Raw genomic sequence first — 22168 nt, 5'->3', positions numbered from 1 at the left:
TGGGGCTGGGGCAGGGCTCGCGGGCTGTTGCTGCCATCGTGCAGGGGGAAGGTTTACTTCTGCCCCCGCTCAGAGCTTTCCCTCGCCACCGCCTCTGCCCTCCCCGTGGCTCCCCCTTGGGTCCCTTCCGAGGACGACACGGGTTCCCGCTGGCCTCCTGGAGCAAAGCGGTGCCCAGCCCCGGCACGCCTTTGGGATCCAGGCCTGCTTTCCCGTGGCTAGCGTGGCGATACCGCGGGAGTACCGCTAACCTGTCTCTGGGGAGGGCGGCGGGGCTTCAGAAGGGAAGGGAGGAGCGAGGCCCCCGATACATGGCGATTTGGAGTTCACCTGTAGGATAGTGTCGCTTCCGTTGTTTATACTTGCGTATTACAGCAGGGCTGACGCTTTGATACAGTATGCAGGTGCGGCCAGCTGCTGTTACAGAGTCTTGTTCCGTTTCTGTGCTCGGCAAGGAACCTGAAAGTGTCTTAAGATGTTGTTTGTACCTGGTAGGAAATCTCCTCTTAGACAAAGTACTTAGGCAAGAGCAGATCTAATTTTTTTTCCACTGGGCAGGAGTCTGATTTCTTAACTTTTTTCACTGATGTAGTTGTTGATAGTGATAAAGTGATTGTGCATACTTCAACTTTTGCAGCTATTTGAAATAGCTGTGCCTTTTTTCATTGTTGAAGACTTCAAGCGCAGTTAGAAAAAAAAAATCACCTGACTCATGTTTTCGAGACTTATTTTTCATCGCTGTTTTTCTAGAAATATTGTATTGTTTAAGCAGAAGTTTTCAGGTCCCTTTTTTTTTCTTTTACTATCCAGCCACACACTTGTACTATAAAAATCCTTTTCACACACAGCTTTCCCATATGTTAGTAGTTTGGCTGTTACAGTGTATAAAGCATGTTTCAATTTATTGAACGTTTTTAATGCTGGAAAACTGCTTTAAATGGATTTGAATGGAAGGCTATGCAACATCTCTTCTACAATTGTCAAATCGTCTAGAGGATGACTTTTATAAAGCTAAATTATCAGTTTGTGAACAACACATCCTTTTAGGTATGGCGTCATAGTGGTAGACTGCTTTCTGTATCTCACTTTCACATTGTTTTGCTAACACACGTTATTAGAAGCATCTTTATTTATTTCAGTATCCTAATGCTGTGCCCATTTTCAGTTTCTTTACTTGGCTTGCATTATATCACTTTAAACTGGATTTTTTTTTTAATACAGGGAAAAGATTTTCTGTCTTTAAGCTGAAATTAAATAAGATACTTAGGGTTAGTAAATCTGCCGGTATTGTTTGTTTGCTTCCACTTCAACTCCGTGTGAAATGGTTTATAATTTTAGTTCATTAACTAGGCCTGAACTTTGGAGGTCTGAGTGATGTGAAAACACAATGATGAAAGAGCTATACACTGGAAGTACAACATGAATTTTTTAATAGAAATTTTGTAGGGACAGAAAGGAATTACAAATCTCTCTTTAATTAGGCATGGAATGTACGCAGGTTTCTTTGGTTTTTGGTTGTGGGTTTGTTTTTTTGGGTTTTTTTTAGAAGTTTACTGATTGTTGTCTACTTCAGTGACAGTAGCTATGCTAATAATACCTTCAGTCTATGGCAACTTTCATCCCAAAATATGCTTGCACCAATGCTACTTGAAAATGAAGGGATCCCTTTAGTAAAGACAATAGTTCCTCCCAATGTGTATGTCTAGCTATTCATTTGAAGGCAATAGGGATACTGTGGCTAGACTTGATCTTCTGTTTTCGGAGCTTACGTAAAGCTGCATTTGGATATGGAAGAAGGTGATGTCTAAATTATGCACTGGTATAATAGTCTTTTTGTTACGACTATTACATTATAATAGCAGAAAAATTTGCTAAAACATTACTGAGCTTTCTAAGTCATAATTTGCCTGAGACCATAATTAATCCAGCATAACTCCACAATGCCACTCGCCTCCCTAGCCATTTAATTTCTGCCACCTTTCTTATGCTGACAGTATTGGCTATGCAGTAAGCCAGATCAGGGAAATGGATAGTATTTGGTTGGTGCCACACTCAAAAGAAGTAAATAATAGTAATAAAAAAATCAACCTCTTGAATCATGGACATCCTTTTTTGTTTTTCTTATGAATGTCTTCTCAAGTAGAGTAGAACAGAGAATATCTAACAATCAGTATCAGAATGGTCTTGTGCTGGATGGCCTACAGAAGAGAGATTAGACATAGTGGAGCAGATCCAACAGAGCGGGAAATTGGATGAACAGAATGAAGGGGGGTGGATGAAGAACAGTCTCAAGGATCTCAGTCTGTGATTTTAGGTGATAATAGACCAAAGAACTGGTAATGGCAACGACGGCTGATTCTTCCATTAAAGCTCTGTTTTTGTACCTCTTGACAGTGCATAGTCCGGGCGCAATATTCAGGGATTTTTAGCAATCCGCATCTCTCCATCTATGGCGTGTACATCAACCAGCATCTTTACAACTGTTGAGTGTATTTGCTATACACCTTTATTCCCTCCAAGAGGGAAGGCATGAGGGGAAACAGGTATAGGAGAGACCCATATTTAACAAGTAACTGTTCTGAGAATCTCTTAATGGTAAAGTCCATACCGAATAAGGCCCTGAAGGTGCGGGAGTTTATATTAAAAACTTCTAGGGAAGAACTCTGAAAGCTAACAAACATCTTTCATTTTACTGCAGAACTGAATTTGAGTCTTGTTAGGGGAAAATATTGTTGAAAGTACATACAAGAAGGCTGGTGAGTGGATAAGATAAGGGTGTGTCTAAAGCAAATAGCTGACCAGGAAAATTAAGGCTGAATAATTTATTCTTTTTTGCTTTTTGTAAGGTCAGAATGATGCATATATTTCATTATAGGCTTTCCCCATCGGGCCAAGATCTTTAAAATTTCTCTTTGGTGCTGAAATACCACATAACAGAACCTTCAAATACTGTTCCCTGTTGTCTTGGGTTGGGTCAGGCTACTTCTCACCCTGGTACGGTGACCTTGGTTATACCAAATTCAGCTGAATTCAACCATTTTTCATTGTTGCAAAGCAATCTCCTATGCCAAGTGGAAGTCACTTCACTTCCTAAAACTTTCTTTAGTTCTAAGTAGCTGAGTAGGCAACTATTTTGTTCTTTTTAGTTGTTTTTTGCTTCTGTGTTGACTGTTCTTTTTTTAATTGGGAGAAGTTAGACACAAAATTTGTAAAATAGTCATCCATTGTGCAAGCCTGAGATTGTGTTTCTGCTTTTAAAAAGGAAGTTGGTTAAAATAACATGCTGTGATAAACAGTAAGCAATTTCTGTATTCATTAGTTATAAACATCAGAAACTGGAGGAACTAAGCAAAGACAGACCTTTATTTTGTCCAGACTTCAATTTGAGAAAAGCTGGCTGTTCAAGCCAGATTACTTTAAATTGCGAGTAAAAAAACAAGTTTGCCACTTCTTGGACCAAAAGAGTAATAGCATTGTTTTGTTTTGTTTTTTAAAAAAGAGTGATAGGGGATTTAAGAACAGAAAGACAATAAAATGGACCCTAATAACATGTCCTATAATAGCCAAATAAGGCTTACTGCAGCAAAACTGTGTTTAAGTTCCTAGGAACAGATGATCTGTGTTCAGGAGACTTTTTTTTTTTAATTGGATGGAGAATTCTTGAGCCATTGAGGCTCCTTTAATAAACTCTGGAATGCTAGAAGAATGAGGGGACAGGCACAACTAATGATGTGTTTTATTTAGAAAACCTAAACAGGATGACTGGAGTAACTGTGGTAGTTAGTCTGATAATTAAAAGAATTCTAGGCTGAAAGGCCTGAAAAATGCATTGTACAAAGACAGGTGCCATAGTTAACATCAGCCAAGACTTTTAATGACGAGTGAGGCCAAAATACGCTTCAGTCAGAATTTGCCCATAAGGAAGCCTTTTACTTTTTCTAAAAAAGCAAACTAATTGGTAAATGTGAGCATTGAGGTTTTAAAGCATCTAATGACTAGTTAGTTGGGTCTAGTAGACTTTTTCTAGTGAATGTGGTCAGCTTCTTTCTAAATAATCAGAAGAATATGTAGTGAAAGCTAACAAACATCTTTCATTTTACTGCAGAACTGAATTTGAGTCTTGTTAGGGGAAAATATTGTTGAAAGTACATACAAGAAGGCTGGTGAGTGGATAAGATAAGGGTGTGTCTAAAGCAAATAGCTGACCAGGAAAATTAAGGCTGAATAATTTATTCTTTTTTGCTTTTTGTAAGGTCAGAATGATGCATATATTTCATTATAGGCTTTCCCCATCGGGCCAAGATCTTTAAAATTTCTCTTTGGTGCTGAAATACCACATAACAGAACCTTCAAATACTGTTCCCTGTTGTCTTGGGTTGGGTCAGGCTACTTCTCACCCTGGTACGGTGACCTTGGTTATACCAAATTCAGCTGAATTCAACCATTTTTCATTGTTGCAAAGCAATCTCCTATGCCAAGTGGAAGTCACTTCACTTCCTAAAACTTTCTTTAGTTCTAAGTAGCTGAGTAGGCAACTATTTTGTTCTTTTTAGTTGTTTTTTGCTTCTGTGTTGACTGTTCTTTTTTTAATTGGGAGAAGTTAGACACAAAATTTGTAAAATAGTCATCCATTGTGCAAGCCTGAGATTGTGTTTCTGCTTTTAAAAAGGAAGTTGGTTAAAATAACATGCTGTGATAAACAGTAAGCAATTTCTGTATTCATTAGTTATAAACATCAGAAACTGGAGGAACTAAGCAAAGACAGACCTTTATTTTGTCCAGACTTCAATTTGAGAAAAGCTGGCTGTTCAAGCCAGATTACTTTAAATTGCGAGTAAAAAAACAAGTTTGCCACTTCTTGGACCAAAAGAGTAATAGCATTGTTTTGTTTTGTTTTTTAAAAAAGAGTGATAGGGGATTTAAGAACAGAAAGACAATAAAATGGACCCTAATAACATGTCCTATAATAGCCAAATAAGGCTTACTGCAGCAAAACTGTGTTTAAGTTCCTAGGAACAGATGATCTGTGTTCAGGAGGCTTTTTTTTTTTTAATTGGATGGAGAATTCTTGAGCCATTGAGGCTCCTTTAATAAACTCTGGAATGCTAGAAGAATGAGGGGACAGGCACAACTAATGATGTGTTTTATTTAGAAAACCTAAACAGGATGACTGGAGTAACTGTGGTAGTTAGTCTGATAATTAAAAGAATTCTAGGCTGAAAGGCCTGAAAAATGCATTGTACAAAGACAGGTGCCATAGTTAACATCAGCCAAGACTTTTAATGACGAGTGAGGCCAAAATACGCTTCAGTCAGAATTTGCCCATAAGGAAGCCTTTTACTTTTTCTAAAAAAGCAAACTAATTGGTAAATGTGAGCATTGAGGTTTTAAAGCATCTAATGACTAGTTAGTTGGGTCTAGTAGACTTTTTCTAGTGAATGTGGTCAGCTTCTTTCTAAATAATCAGAAGAATATGTAGTTAAGATTTGCAGGTGGCTTGCGCAGAGGAGGAGATGTGGAAGAAAATGATTAGGAATATTTAGTAAATGTGACTTACGTGAACTTAGTGTGAATTTTTAAATTGCCAAATATTTGCCCTTTGTCCTAAAAGTGAATGCCTGTGATGTGGAAAGTGGAATCTAGAAGGAACCTAAGGTGTCTTGTTGGTAACCGACTGACTGTGGACTTCCATTCTACCAAAATAATGAAAAGCTTAATCTATAGATGTATAGCAGATATCAAATGGATCTAGAGAAGTGTTAGGCATTTCTGTATGGCCTTAGGTATGATGTCCTCTGCTGTTGTCAACACCTCAAAAAGTGTGATGACAGTTTTCAGGTGGCCTTAAAACAATCAGATGAAGCAGGTGTTCTTCTTAGTTGTGACCTTGAAAGTGACTGAAACTTTGAAAGCGTCGGTCTTCCTGGCAGTTTCGTGTGCATCTCTGAATGGTAAGGAACTGACAACAGAAAGCTAAAAAGCTTGTTTGGGATCATTAACCTGGGACAGTCTTCTCACAGAATGTTTTGTTTGCAGTTTAGCGTATGTACCTCGCTTCTCTGTCTGCTTCACATAACACACTGGCCTTCCTGTGGATGGATACTCTAGATGAATAATTCTGTCTGAAACTGTATTAGCTTAGTTACATCTTGCAAAGTTTTGTCATCGGGTGGTGAAGCCATGAGGAGTTCCTAGTAAGGGAGAAGGTAAAAAGTGAGTAAGAGCAACTGATTGTAAGTTACTACACTGTGGTACGTGGGGATTAATTCCAGTGGTGACTTTCTCTATGCCTTTAGTTTTGCGGTGTTAAAGGTAAATAAATGAACTCCTTTCGATATGGACTGAAAACAGTACTAGTTTAGTGTCAAGTGATGCCACGTAACTTTTACAAATGGTACATTTGCAAATGTTTTGCAAAAGTAAAGTTTTCTCATAAATTGTGTGCTAACTATAAGTATTTGAACATCTTGCTAAGCTTATGTTCTTTGATTTGTACTTTCTAGAAGGAAAAGTATACTGACAGCTTTGTATTTAGTGGGGACCTTGGTTTTACACAAAAAAGGACAAAGTAGCTCTTCTCCAGAAAAGACATAGCCAACTTCCCCCCCCCCCCCGTCAAACAGAAGTATAATCTGATTGCATATAAACAGTTTAAGTAAGTATTACGGCATGTTCTTCGTGATACTTCCATCTCCCCCACATTAGTGAACTTCAAAAGTTTTTGTTAGAAAGTGGTTTTGAGGTGTTTTTTCGTTTCTTAAGACACATTTAATGTTATAAGAAAAATTTGTATTTAACTTCAAGTCATTCTTCTCCTTTCTGCCCCAAATACATACACCCTTATCGTGTGAAAGTATGTAGGCAATAGCTCTGGAATAGGTTGTTGCTGTGTGGTGGGAGACTGTTCTCATTTATTAAAGCAGTTCATATGTTCAGGATTGTCCTTGCTTCTTATAGTTCAGCTGTACTCATTTTTCAAAGCAATAACCTAATTGCTTGTACTAATTAAAGCCTGTTAGCAAAGCAGTACAGTATTTAGGTCAGCTTTTCTTCACTGTCCTTTTGTGCTTGTGCCTCCTGTTCCTGGCATTTCCCAATAGCTGCAGGTCCTCTTTTCAGACTTGCAGCGTGTCAGCCTTCGTTGTGATGCTTGATGTTCTCCTGCTGTCCTGTTCTGCTTTAAACTGCCTGACCCATTTTCTATATTGTCATCCTGTACCACTAGTAAAGACAAAAGGCTGGCAAAGTTCAAATAGCGTCTGTCAGAGATGTACATAACTAGACTGGTTTTAACTGGCAGAGTGTGGAGTGGGCAGTCTGAATTATCCTTTGGTTGGAGTGATCTGTAGCTTGGTGTCTAGTTTGTAAGCCCGATGAAGGTGCAGAGAGCATTACCATCGAGCAGAAGAGAAGGTTAGCCCCAAGAAACTTTCTTCAGGTTCTCAAATCACTTGCTGCTATTGCCAGATGTGTATGAATGCGTGGAACTCTGGATTGGAGTGGATTCTCTGTTGTAGGAGAGGGGAAGGATAAACTGTGGGGTATGTAAAATGAACTGTGTGTTGCTCTCCTGCAGTTAAGCTTTTTTTCAGTGTTAGAACTTCTAAGTTGATACTTCCAAGATGCAGTGTTCTCGTGCAAATACAATTTTGTAGACAAAACATTCTTAATGGGATAAGTGGCGCATCTCTTGAGTCATACAACTCGTGCCTTCAATTCAGATACACTTTTAAACTATTTCCCATGTAGCATGGAATTTGCTTGTGTAGCAGAACAGCTATTTATTTATTTATTTTAAATCTGTTTCGCTCCGCTCTTGAGGTGAGTCTTATCCTCAGCTTGGCCATCACTTTTACAGTTATGTCTTCTCTTCTATCTCCCACGGCTGACCGTCCCACTCTTCATATAAAAATTCCTCCTGGGATTTCATTCTGACATGTGAAATGGAACTTGCCTATTACCAACTGACCTGATAGTTTATGAGGATATTTTTCATCTTCCCAGAAAGGAAGATCTTGAAACTTTGGAAAGAAATTGAAGCTCAGATTAGTACTTCTGCAAGGAGAAGGAGAGTGTTTTTAATGAAAACAAACTAGAAGTCCAGAGGTCTCTTCCTCACATTGCTTTCATTATCAGTATTTGTTTTTTCTGACAAGGTTAGATTGTTCTCTGGGAACAGTTTTCTTGAGTTTGAAAATCAGTTAGCATGCTGTCTGTTTAAATAACTTTCTTCTATGGCTGTTACTCAAATGTTTTTATGTTGTCTTTTCTCCTATTAGGAAGTTCTTTCTGGAGTTGTGGTCATAACAAGTAAGGACACAGTCCAGCACCAAGGTATCTTGTTAACAATGGAAGGATCAGTAAATCTGCAGCTTAGTGCCAAAAGTGTGGGTGTGTTCGAAGCTTTCTATAACTCTGTCAAGGTAAGACCTGTGCAGGTTAGTATTTTTAGCACAAAACCTTCGTCTCTTTTCTCACATTAAATCTTTCCTTAATGACTCTCAGGCAGTTATAGCACTTCATGGTATGTAAATGATAGAAAGCAGAGAAATGCTCAGCATTATCTAGTGATATATGATGACATTTTGGGGGAGGAACTTGCACTGATTGGAGAGTTTTCTTCAGGGCTGAAAACCAGTAACATAAATAGTAAGGTTACTGGACGATGCATTGAAGGACCATGATTTAAAGAAAAATAGTAAACTGTGTGATTTTTTTTTTTTTAAGTGACTGGGTTTAATTGGACTTTTGTGCCAGATCAGTCACTATCACAGTAGTTTCTGCGGAGGCCATTGAGGTTGCGTGTTACTAGGCATGATACAGGACCTGCACAGATTCTTCTGTAGAGTATGAGGCTGCACACAGACTGTTTGACCGTGGAGCTCCTGGAAGGCCTCTGTACTGCTCTCCAGGTTTGGAAGTGTGGCGTTTGGAATCTAGCAGGGCAAGTTATCTCAGGCTCCACACAAACGTGGCTGTACTGATTGAAGCAAGGCTGGCTCTGTCTAGAGGCAGTATAGCTACATTCGCAAAATAGTTTGCTTAAGTTAGGATAGCCTCAGTGCAGGGCCTTTTAAGGTCTTCATTTGTATCATAGTCAATTTGTTTACAGTATGAATAATCTGCCCCTGAATGATTGGAAAACAGAAGAAACAGTAGAAGCAATAGATTTTCTTATTCCTGTCTAGTAGAGGGAAAATAATAGTAAAACTCCAGAGAGAAAAGAAGTGTAATCTTCAAGCAGGCTTCCCCAGTTGAATCATAGTTAACCATTGTTCCATTGAGAGACTAGCCCTAAATATAGATCTTCAGGGTGGGAAAGGGCCGGGGAGAAGGTAGAAGGGAATGGCTAACTGCTCAACTGGCACACACACTTGTCGACTCCTGCTGCTACTAAGGGTCATAATTTAGAAAATGGAACTCCACTTTCCAAAGCGCTCGAGACTCTGCTGTTTAGCTCTCTAAATATGTTTGGTCATTAGTATGATACAACCATAAAATAGATCACAAATTGTTTTCTTGAGGAAAGCTTTCTTAATATTTCTTTTCTTAATATTTCTTTCTTAATATTGTAAGACTGGAGAGCTGTGTGTCATGAAGAAATACCTGAGTTTCTGGAAATTCAGGAAGTCTATTAGAGTTTAATGGATGTTGTTGGTTCTTGAAATGATGGGGCTGTAACTCCGCTTCAACCTAAACCTCTTCATATTTATCTTGGCAGCCTATTCAAATTATTAACAGCACTATTGAAATGGTAAAACCAGGGAAACTTCCCAGTGGCAAGACAGAAATCCCGTTTGAATTTCCATTGCATATGAAGGGGAACAAAGTTCTGTATGAGACTTATCATGGTGTCTTTGTTAATATTCAGGTAAGGCAGTCGTATCTGTAAAGAAAATCTGAACTTTTGTTATCTGCAGAATGTATTCTCAAGCATCTCTTATTCCATGGAAGCAGAGGATAAAGTTTTGTGATAAAGTTTTCTTTTCGTAGTGCAATATGTTTTCTTTTCTCAATTTGAAGAATGAGCAGAAAGTAGAGATCCTTTGAAGTAAGTAGCTTTTAAGCTTCCCTTTATTAATATAGCATTCCTCTGGGGAGTACTGTATTTTCTAGATATTAAGATTAAAAATCATGATACATGTTAACCTTTTAAGTACCAGTTTGTAGGTAGTTTCTAGTTGCCTTTTTCAGTTCCAGTTTCTAGGAGTCCACACTTTCCACAGGTGGTAACACTTCTTAGATGTGGCAAAGGAACTGTCCTGAGATCTCAGAATCCTGTCAATATAATGTTGCTTTTAAAAAATTGTTGTGATGTCTGTTCCCTTTTCTTTACCAGTAAGTTTAAGCTTTTCATTGGAAATAGTTGATGATAATGAAACTGATGAGATGTAACGTGGCGGGTACAAGAGAGAATTAAAAGCATACTGGAAAGAGGGGCTTTGGGTTGAGAAAGGTTCAAATGTATTTGCCACGCTTGTTAAATCTTGTACAGTTCTCTTACAGGGTGATGTTTTCATCTAGTTCTGATTTTATTGTGAAAGAAGTTGCATTTACCATTTTGTAGATAATCTATATAGTAGTACATACCCAGATACAAGTGTGTGTACTGTTAACCTAGTACCAGTGAGACTTTGTTAGCATAGTAGACAACCAGTTACTGCTAATAATACTTAAATATTAAAAATGAAGTGTACTGACTTACCAGATCCATTTTAAGACGCAGGGATAAATCCTACAGGAACAAAGCTACCTAGTGTTCAGAGTCTGTTTTCCTGCATTCATTTGTGAGAAGTGTCCTCTAACTAGAGGAAATCTTTCCATCACTTACTGTTTCAGGCCTTCCATGTGGAGTAAATCTTTAAAGAATGATGGCATAAACAGAACAGTAACAAGATGTCTTGCCTGAAATACCTTGTCAGAACTACTGTAACATATATCTGATCCCTCCTTATGTTGTAGACAACTACATCCATTCCCTTCATGAAAAAAGACTGCACCACAGTGTCCTTTTGTTCAAAACAAATGTGGCTGTGTAATTTCATAATGAAGACTCAAACCAAAGTGTTGAGAGCTTGTAGCATCTTCAAAAATATGAATTGTTTGCATTCCTGTGGGGATGAGTAGTAACATTGCCTGCCCAAATCTGTATGTACTACAGGCTTGGAACAGGATCTTGTGGAAACACAATTTTGAAATTTGACCTTTTTTGGTTAAAAATTGCCTTACCTTAGGTGGGTTCATTGCTTTGGTGTTTTTGTTTTTTTTTTTTTAAGGGAAAGTCTTTCTTCAGCCATCTCTTGAATGTAAATACTGTGTTAGACAATGCTTTTTCTTACTGAGGGGTGGTTTTTTGGGTTTGGTTTTTTTTTTCTTCAAGGAAAAAGTTGAAGGAGCCACTAAATGCAAAAATTTTCAGACCAGTCCTGATGAATAATCACGGGGTTGTAAAACTTTTCTTCCCCCCCCACTTGTAGCTCACTGGTGAGAGTATTGGATTTGACAACAAAGTATAAAACTGTTAGCTATTTAGCTGAACTGGAAGTCTTATATTACAGTCTGAGATTTAACAAAACCCTAACAAACAACCAAAAACCCCCACAAAAACCCCCACCTGCTAGCCTATCAGAAGTAACTAAAAGAAAAATTCCCTTGTTTTTTGTCTACATTCAGATGTTTTTTTAAGTACTTCCCATATTTTTTTCAGTCTTGGCTTTCTTCCTAATGTAACATCTGTTGGTTTTGGTAGGTATGTCAAAAATGGTGCAAAACTGGTTGAGTTGCTTTCTATAATCCAGATAACTTGCCTGTGATCAATATCGGTTGTTTTAAGGTATCCTTTAATGGTGAATATTTGTTTTGTTTTGTCATTCCCTCTCTTATCTATGTAGCTTCTCTTTACATAAAATGTAATTAAAAGGTTAATCATTAGATTTCAGCCAACCTTTGAGAGTCCTGCTCTCCTGAAGAGGAAAATGTAGTCTCTCCCAAGGTTATTTAAGATGCACTGATACCTGATAAAACAGATACATAGCTATAAATTGGGGAACATTAAGTCTGTTTTCTAGAAAATCTGGCTTGAACTGCTTAAAAATACTTTGCTAGATTTAAATAAATCAAAGGAACAAGTTCATTTGCTTCTAACATGTTTATATTTGTTTTCTGTCCGAATCAAGAAGTGGGAAAATAGACTACAAACAGTATACCACCTATTTATTTTTCCATTTGAGTAACTAAAGGTGCTGTTTAAGAAACACTTCCTAGACCTCTGTTCAAGTCCTGTGCAGTTTAAAAGCAAGCCTCTATTTCTTGATCTAGGTATTAGTAAGTTAGCTGGGGGTTCAGTATCAAGATTCAAGTCTCTGTTCTCATGCAGAGACCTTCTAATTAGACACTGATGGGGAGGCTGTGGGCCAAATTGCAAGGCCTGTGTGGTCCTGCTGCCTCATTGCACCGTGTTCCCTGGTCTGAGTGAAATGTAGTGCAGTAATAGAAGGTTTGCTCAACAGTGATCAACTTCAGTGGAAACCAGCCTGTGATGGGGAAAGAGAGATGCTCCCCGGTCTCGTTCTTGCATGTGTATTCAGGTTATGTGCAGAGAGACATCATGAACTGGAAGTTATGAAGCTGAGTCCCTAGCCTGAGTGCACCTGTTTTTGCCGATCCCTCATCTGTAAAGAAGGGATTAAAACCAGAACAAGAAAAAAACCCACCCCACCAAATTCCCTATCTTGTAAGGACATTGAAAGGCTATGTTATAGATGCTGAAGTGCGTGATTACTGTGATAACCAAGGTCATGCTATTTTTCAGTCACTGGTTTATGGCTCCATTTTTAGGGGAGAAAGGGGAGGAAATCGGCAGCAAGTTTTTGAACAGTGAACAGCAAAATTAACCTTGTTGCCTGACTTTACTGCACGCTGCTGCTTTTAAGTTCAGCTATATGGTTAAAGACAGTTCTCCATTAAATATGCACGTAACTGTTACCACTGTTAAATTCAATCTTACAGTAAATTTAAAATTAGAGGGGCTGTGAATATATCTTATTAATAATCACTTATCCAAAGTACGGTGAAAGCAACACCATAATCACTCTTAACTGAACGTAATTCGGGTGCTGAAGCTGTACAAGAACACTACTCTCTGTCAGTGAATTAGTCCCTCAATCTCATAGGTTGTTACATAACACAGAAGATATGGAAAGCATTTGCAAGTGACTATGGGACTGTAAACACTAAGAAAAATCAGCTTTCATTTGGGAGCATCTAAAATTATTGTATACCGCTTATTCCTTTCCCTCTCCCCATCACTCCATCACTGGTATGTACATTGCCTACTAATCTGTTTTAAACGATGCCTTAAATATTAATAACAGTAACATTCTGCACATATGCAATAAAAAGATGAAAATTTAAGAGAGAGAGGAAATCTTAACTGAGGCTCTCTTCTTTTTCTCTGCCATCCTATTCTTGCCAGTATACCCTACGGTGTGATATGAGACGTTCTCTGCTGGCAAAAGACCTAACTAAGACTTGTGAATTCATTGTCCACTCACTGGTAAGTGTGGTTTGTATTAACTATGCAAAGTGGGATTCCCCCCCGCCCCCACTCTAAGTGGAGTTTGGCTGTAAGGTTAGAAAACCAAGTAGAAGCATGTAATCTGTAATAGCAACACATGGGTTATGTATGTGTAAAGGAAGCTAGCCTCAGAACAGAAACATCCAGAAGAGCTAGGGTGTCAGTTGCTTCTGATTAGAATAACACATCTCTCTTTTTCATTTAAAGAAAACAGTACAAAGAGGATTTGGATTATAAGATGTTTTTATACTGCACTGAGTTTATTCTCTTATTCATCCTTTCAGTTCTGAAGTGATGGTGTGGTTAGATAAATATTATGGCATTCTTCTAAACGCTGTTTCAGATTATCTGAGCGCTTCTTAGCCAAAGATTCCAGGCACCCAGAATGCCTGTCTTAGAAATGGGAGTTCGTTAGTGAAGAGAAAATATCTGATTTCTGTTCTTCAGATGACTAATTATGGTTTAGAGCCCTGACTCAAAGCTGGGACTGCATCAAGTCGGAAATAAGAAGCTTGTCAGCTTAATCACCTTTGCTATTAAGTAAGCCCATGGTTGGCAATGTGCTAAGATAACTAGGTTAACAAATATCGACATCCTGCGGTTAGCAACATGGAGACAGCCTTCCTCCTGTGGAGCTATCATTGTGGGATGAGATTTGACTGTCTCGCAAGAAATGCTTTGCTGCTTGTTATTTGAAGTTCCTGTATCAGATTTGTTTTTAGTTTATATTGACTTGTACACGTCCAGAGCATCTGATGTCAGTACAGACTGTGCAGGCCTAATTAAGTATCTCTTTTTCCACCCACAGCTTGCTAGAACATACTGTTTGAATCATTCCTTTGAACTCTAACAGGACAGTAAAGTACTAGACTCTTTTGCCTTACTTATGAATAATGGTGGAAACATGTTATTTTAGTTCTATAGTACCTTTTTTAAAGATTTCATACCTTCTTTAAAGACTTAGCTAGGTGCTATAAAGAAGTTTCCTGTTGGTAAGATTTCATTATTTTCTAAAATTATTAGGCTACGTTTTATTGGTCCATTATTACATTATAAGTAAGCCACACTTGTCAAAATAGTGAACAAATTACATATTATGCCGTTTCCTGGTTTTATTTCTTGTTCCCACTACAGCACTTCTTAGATCACAAGTCAGTAAATCATGAATTTCTCGGGGTGAATGTCGCAGAGGCTCACGAAATCAAATTAGGCAGGTGGTAAATTCAAAAATAAATTTTATTTTAACCAAAATTGTTTAAGAGAAAACTAACTAGAAATGAGGCGTCAACACTCGTGCACAATCACTCACCGGCAAGATGAGGGCTCTCAACCTCGAGGAGTTTCCTTGGGCGGCGTCCCGACCTGAGGGGAGAGTCCCCGACTGCAGACCCGCTGCTCCAAAGAGGACCGACCCCACTTGCCCTCCGGTGGGGCTCCATTTATACCCTAGTTGAACCTGACCTGTGGTCGGTTCTGGTTGACTGAGGGCCTCGACCTCCTTACCCCTCGCCCGAGGTGTATACCTGACCATAATCACTGCCCCAAGGTGTGCACCTGACGGTCGGCACTTGCCACCTTAAAGGCGCAAAAGCAAGGGCGAGAAAAGTGAGGACGCAGCCGCCTTAATGCCCCCGGTCTTTGTCAGGGCGGGTGCACCTGCCACAGTGAATTAATGAGGTTTTACTGAACATATAATTCTCACCGCCGGTGCTCAATGTACCATTTCCCTTAATCTTATTCTCTGCCAGAATTTGTCATTTATGGGAAAATACAGTCAATCTTCCATCTCGCAGCTGGGCAGCAGAAACTATTTTGAATACTGAAGTAGTGAGGGTACTTACTAAGAGTTCAAGTTAAGCCCATTGGTGGTGGTGTGCTCTGCCAACTCCCAGTTACATACAGCTGGGTCTCTCATAATTGATGCTGCGCTGGCCACTTATTCTAAATATGTGGGGGAAAAAGACAGTGCACCTGACTGAGATAAGGATGGAGGGAGAGGTCAGTGAATGGTAGGCAAAGCTTGCCTTCCTGATGCGGAGTACAGGCTGCCATCTCAGCAGAGCTCAGGGCCCATTCAGCCACGTACGGAAACACTTAACTTCTTGGTTTTGTGACAAATGGTGTAAATAGATACTGAAGAACTGTAATAACGTGCCCCGAAAATTGCTTCTCCAGTGTGGAAAGCTAACCTGGACCAAGTTTTGTTTATTTTACAGTTAAAGAAGCTGGAATGCTAAGCCCATTAAATCAACGCTACGCTAGATTCCATCATCTGAGGATCTCCTAGTAATACGAGGATGGCTTAGGAGACCTGAGCTGTTACTGAAAGGGCAGCAGAAAGAGCTCAAAGTGCTCAGAGATAACAGGAGGGAGGGAGAGTTTATAAAACATATTTGAAGCAATGGAGCAAGTTCATTTATATCTCACTCTCTCCCCGGCCCAAATTTACTAAGTAGTAATAACGAAAGGAAACACTGCAACTGACATACAAAGTGTAATTATTTGTAAATACAGAAATGTGAAATTTAACTTTTTTCTATAGCATACCATATGCTTCAGATAGGTAGTGTATTTCTTCTTTTCCAGGTAGTTTAGAGTAGTCAACCACATGTTTCGGTTTTGTTTTCCTTTTTTCTTTTCTTCGGTGTAGGTAGAGCTTATGCCAAAAACTTACAAATGGAGAGCTTGTTGTGGTTTATTGCAATGGCAAACACACAGTTTTGTTTCTACAATTCAGATTTGTGATGCATTGTGACTTGTATTTAGACAATATCGTAATGTTATTTAATAACAAAGGCAGGAAATCTCAGGGTTTATTACACAGATGCATACTTTCAGTATGAAGACAATCCTGAAAACTAACACACCCAACAGTTGCTTGACTTTGCTGACTTTTCTAATATTCTCTGTCTGTGTTTTGTAAATCATAGTTTACAGTTTAACTCTTTCATTACTTGTAGTCTCAGAAAGGGAAACTGATGCCAAGCCCAGTAGACTTCACAATTACTCCTGAAACTTTGCAAAATGTTAAAGAGGTAAGTGTGTTCTTGTTATTTTAAATGTAATGCTTGTGTGATTCTGAGTGAGAACAAGAGAGGAATGATTAAATGCTGCCCTGCAGATAATCAGCTTTTTTTTTTCTTTCCGTTTTCTCCTTTTTTACTTTTGTAAGCACTAAAGTGATTCTGCCTGATCTCTTGTGATAGTGGTCACTACTGTAAGGCGGAACTTTGTTCAGTAATGGTTAAACGTTTTTATCATTTTTCTGAGTGAAAGATGGCAGTGAAGCAAGGGAAAGCATTCTATACCACATGTAGCCAAGATCCTTTAAAAATGTATATTTTGATCCTTGGTCATGCCTTTTTTTTACAGCCCTGTGTGGCTTTGGGAAGCCTGTATGAACAGTAGTAGCTGTCTTGGTCATTTTGTTTTCTGAACACCGGTTTCTGTTTGTCCGCTGAAACCTGTGTTCTGTTTTTCCAGATTTTCCTGTTGTGCTCTTTTTGTTAATAAGACTACTTTCCTGCTTTAGGTCTCCCTTTTGCATCCCCAGTTTGTCTTCCATTGCTCTTAGTCCCAGACTTCTGAATTTAGACCTACTCTTCCACTTGTTTCTCAAAACAGACCTCTTAATCAGCTCTTCGGTTGTTTCATGCTATTGCTGACCTTATCCTGCATATTCACAGAATCATTGTGGTTGGAAGGGACCTCTGGAGATTGGTTAGTCCAGCCCCTGTGCTCAGAGCAGAGTCATCTAGAGCAGGTTGCTCAGGGCCATGTGTAGTCAAGTTTTCAATATCTCAAAGGATGGAGACTTGCAACCACTTGGCAATGTTACAGTGTTTGACCACCCTCACAGGATTAAAAGAATAAATAAATAATAAATACAAAAGTTATTTCCTTTATTTCCATTTGTTCCCATAGCCTCTTGTCCTTTTGCTAGATACCACTGAGAGGTGTCTGACTCCATCTCCTTTACTCCTTCCCATCAGGTATTTATACATATTGATAAGATCCCCCTGAGCCTTCTGTTCTGCAGGATGAACAGTCCCAGCTCTCAGCCTCTTCTTGTATGTCACGTGCTCTTAACCATGTTCATGGCCAAATCCAGTAAAGGCTGGACTTGCTCCAGTAAGTCTGTGTTTCTTGTACCGGGAAGTCCTGAACTGGACACGCTGTCCCCAGTTTTGTCTCAGCAGTGCTGAAGAGATGGGGAGAATCACCTCCCTCAACCTGTTGGCAACACTTTTTAATGCAGCTCAGGATGCTGTAGGTCCATTTGTCCAGCCTGTTGAGGTCCCTGTGAAGGGCAGCGCAACTATCTGGTTCACCAAGCACTCCTTCCAATTGTGTATTCTCTGCAGACTCGCTGAGGATGCACTCTGTCCCGTCATTGAAGATGGGAAGTAAGACTGGCTCCAGTATTGACCCCAGTCACTGGTGTGTACCGCTAGTGACTGGCCTTCGCCTGCACTTTGTGCTGCTGATCACAAACCTTTGAGTCCAGCAGTTCAGGCTGTTCTCAGTCCACCTCGGTGTCTAATCTGTACATCTAGTCTGTACTTCATCAGTTTGTCAGGGAGGTTGTTAGGAGAAACAGTATCAAAACCAGCGCTGAAGCCAATATAAACAGTATCCGCTGCTCTCCGCTTGTCCACCAAGCTAGTCATTTCATCATAAAAGGCTATCAGGTTGTTTAAGCATGATGTCATTTTCATAAATCCATGCTGACTGCTTCCAATCACTTTCTTGTCCTTTATATGTTTGGAAATGACTTCTGCGGTTATTTGCTCCATCGCTTTCCCAGGGATTGAAGCAAGGCTGACATATCTATAGTTTAGAAAACTACTTTACAAAAGTAGGTTCTAAAACTTCTGACATCTCTGATCCAGGACACCTTGGTATTTAATTGTGGAGCTGTCTAAAGAATGGTATTGAATACGTATGGTAGCACAAGCAGTGGCCTTCCCCCCCCCTTCCCCCCCTCTTCCTTTTTTTTCCCTCTCCCTATCTCAGAAAAATGTGTGGGTCTGAAGTGACTGCCTCATGGACAGGTCGAAAAAGTCACTGTTTTGATATATTCAAAATATTAAAATTTCAATTCTCTGCTTGTCTGGAGATTGTGACTGAACTATCATTTCTGGTAGACTACTAGAAAACCGATTAGGAGGTTTGCAAGTAGCCAAGCAAAGCACAAGGAGGTTAGATGAAAAATCAGGATAGATTTGCCTGTATGTTCTTGATTCTCATTTTTGAGGGACTATGAAATAGATATGATAGGTCCTATGGGAGAAGACCTAGCTAGGATTAAAATATGAAGAGTACTGACAAGAGTAGTAAGGCTCTAGGGGAAATATAGCTTTAAAAAAACAAGTCTCGTAGACTAGGATTGAGGAAAATGGCCTGGAGTTCTCGTTCCGCAAGTTCCTTTTACCTCTGTCCCTTAGGTTCCTGACCACTCTACTTCAGGGGATAGCTATATGATGATGTCCCTGTGAAGCAGGGAAGCAACTCTCTGTTTACTAATAGTGGGGATGAGAAGAACCTGCGAGGGATCATACAATAAAAAAGCATTTTACTAATACATTATTAGGACTCAGTATTTCATAGGGTGGTTTTGTCAGGGATGTAACTTCTGTTATTTAAGTTTGGAGAAAATACCCAAGTGAGGTCACGTTTACTAAACACATGAAAATTCCTCTCTCTTTATTTCCCCTGAAGATTTTTTTTTTTGAGTGCAACGGCTAAATTCTGCAGAGGTGTTGGGTATCTGAGTGAAACAATCTAAACAATAGCTGAGGAGAACTTTTCTGCCATTGCTGCTGGCAGCCAGGACTAAGAAGCAAAACAAACAGATTGGGAGAAAAAAAAATTTGCGACAAGAGAGTTGGTTTGGAAGGAGGGAAAATCACTTACCTGGGCAAGGGAATCCGACGGCACAGGCAAGTGTGAAGAGATGGTTGGAAGGTAGGGGCTAACATCAAAGATGTCAGTAACAAAAAATCAAGGAGGGAGAGAAGAATGAGGCTTGCAAAAGAAGGGGAAGGTTAGAGCAGGATGCTCAAAGAGTTTGAAGAAAGTTGGATGGAGAAGGTATGAGCTGAAGATGCGGGTAGAAAACTTGAGTGTTTCAGGATGCCGCCTGCCAGGACTTGAAATGTAACTGGAGCTTCTGGCGTATGAGTTTCTCTGCTGGCAGAGAGTATCTGTGGTGCCTGCTGGCCTGAAAAAGGGGAGGGCAGGGGGAGCACAACCCCCACTCTGGTCTGGTCTTTTATGGAAACTGGTTTATAGATTCATAGACTGTTGTCCTCGATCAGCTATTCTTACCGCTCCTTCCTTAAAAAGTAGGAACCATGTTTGCTGTTAAGAAAACTTCAGAAGTGTGATCCTTTATTCAAATTAAGGTCTTTATTAATTGCCCTTAATTGGTGTCTTGGTACATAAGCAGTATGCTACCTCTGGCATTAAATGAAGAGTTTTAAATGCCTGTCTTCCCTCCCGATAGCGGCCATGAGAGAAGTTTAAAAAGGTGGGAAAATCACTGAAACGACAGACTATACTGTAATCCATAACAAAATGGGACCAGAATGCAGTTCTCTAAAGCACCGCCAGCTGATTTAACTTGACCATCCTGTTAGTTCCTGCCAGCCTACCTCCTTCACTGTGCAGTTCCTGACTTCTGGATTAATTGTAATAGCCAAGTTTTGCCAGTTCATCCCAGGAAAAATGTTCCTGTGGATGGAACGAGTAGGGGGGATGCATGACAGGGGGGAGGGTGGTAAGAGATATCTTAATGCATCTGCACAAGGATGCATATTTAAAGAGTTATATTATAGAAGTTACTTGAGGCACTTCTGAACTTTTGAGTTCTTAACTTTCCAACTTTTTGGGATTTCCTATCTACTTTGATAACTGTCTTTCTGTAAGGTGTTTTTTTCTTAGTCTGTTCTTACAGCTGTGTCCCCCCCCCCCCCTTCTTTTCAGAGAGCTTCACTTCCAAAATTTCTCATCAGAGGTCATCTCAGTTCTACAAACTGTATCATTACACAGCCGCTAACAGGGGAGCTGGTAGTGGAGAACGCAGAGGCTGCGGTCAAAAGTATCGAGCTGCAGTTAGTACGTGTGGAAACCTGTGGTAAGTTTCTCTGTAAATAAATGCATATAGGCTGCAGTAATTACCACTCACACTCCTTCAGCTTAAATGTGAAAGATTGTCAAAAGCCATACGATTAAAAAGACTTGCAAAAAATTGTTTTGCACTTTAGGTGCAACAGTCCAAACATGAATTTAAGTAATCTCGGTGATCCTTAGCTCAGACTGCTAATGTGAAAACTTGCAGGTCAAAGGGCAAAATGTTTTGCCCCCCCAGCCCCGGTGTATCTTTGTTTTAAACTTTGGCTTTTTTTTCTTTCCCTTCCTCTCCTCTGACTCTGAATTTCCCACTTTCACCAGGGTGCGCGGAAGGTTACGCCAGAGATGCCACAGAGATACAGAATATTCAGATCGCTGATGGGGATGTCTGCAGGGGCCTACCAATTCCTATATACATGGTGTTCCCCAGGTTGTTCACCTGCCCGACCCTGGAAACAACAAACTTCAAAGTTGGTAAGTACGTAGGACGTCATGCTGTGCTGGCGTCCTTCGTCTGAGATAAGTTTCTAGTTTCACTTTAGCTTCTGGCAGGTAACGAGATAATTCGCCGTCCGCACTGCAAGAAGAACGAAGGACGTCCATCTGTTTCCCTGTAGAGGTTTCCTGAACAGGACTGCAGTCTGCTGTATTTCATATAGATTGAGAAAATACAGCCCAAATACTTCTAACTAAAAACAGCTGTGCAACTATTAAGCTACTTTTGACTAACAGAATTAGACGGTAAAGGGACAGGAGAAGCTGTGTAAGGGCAGGTAATTCTTTTTCTGCCAAAAAATTACGCGTGATTAAACACTTGAGTAATAGCCCAAGAATGAAATGCCACGATGTCCCCTTCCTCCTTTTCACCACCAGCAAGAACCCCCCTTTCCATTTCCTCTCCTTTTTGTTTCCCATTCTCCTGCTGCACAGGCTCAGAAGCAGAAAAAGGTTAGGCTGTATGTGACTTTGCTTTTCTTTATCTACACCGGCTGCTTCTTCCTGCTTATTGTTGCCAAAATCCACCATTTTCATTAACAAACACCTGAAATTTAGGGTTTTCCTCACTTGTTCAAATAATTACTGCAAAAATTCTCTTTGCTGGCCTGTTTTTCTTCCCTTCATCCTGCTGGGATCTGTTGGGGTTTTTTGTTTTGGGTTTTTTTGGTTTTTTTATCATATCAGACTGAAGCTACAAGTCCCTGCCTTTAGGATCCCTCCCAGCTGAAGCCCCTCCTACTTTTCTGCTGTGTATCTTGGACAAATGCGCACAACTAGTTTTTCAGCTTTGCCTACCTGTTTATCTGTTCCCCCAAGAGCATTTTTGCACCTGCTAGGTACAGCAATTTTCCCCAAAATAATATTCTTCTCTACTTTTTGCCATTTCTAGCTAATAAATAGTAATTCACAGTGACAAATGGCTACTGTTAGTGAAGTATCTACTCTTATTTATAAGAACAG

General features: G+C 39.7%; 1 protein-coding gene across 1 annotated transcript in view; it reads left to right on the top strand.

Annotated features, from left to right (window-relative positions):
- The window catches only part of DSCR3 (Down syndrome critical region gene 3), a 35364-nt gene that overhangs the window by 11919 nt on the left and 1277 nt on the right, over positions 1 to 22168 (top strand). Inside the window, exons 2-8 of the mRNA XM_009328029.1 lie at positions 15 to 332; positions 8280 to 8423; positions 9722 to 9871; positions 13475 to 13555; positions 16537 to 16611; positions 20564 to 20714; positions 21032 to 21184. Coding sequence (XP_009326304.1) covers positions 15 to 332; positions 8280 to 8423; positions 9722 to 9871; positions 13475 to 13555; positions 16537 to 16611; positions 20564 to 20714; positions 21032 to 21184 — 1072 coding nt within the window. The remainder of the gene's footprint in view (positions 1 to 14; positions 333 to 8279; positions 8424 to 9721; positions 9872 to 13474; positions 13556 to 16536; positions 16612 to 20563; positions 20715 to 21031; positions 21185 to 22168) is intronic.

This window comes from Pygoscelis adeliae, unplaced genomic scaffold (assembly GCF_000699105.1).
Source record: "Pygoscelis adeliae isolate BGI_AS28 unplaced genomic scaffold, ASM69910v1 Scaffold154, whole genome shotgun sequence".
In the NCBI taxonomy this organism is placed as follows: Eukaryota; Metazoa; Chordata; class Aves; order Sphenisciformes; family Spheniscidae; genus Pygoscelis; species Pygoscelis adeliae.
This window is presented reverse-complemented; position numbering and strand designations above follow the sequence as displayed.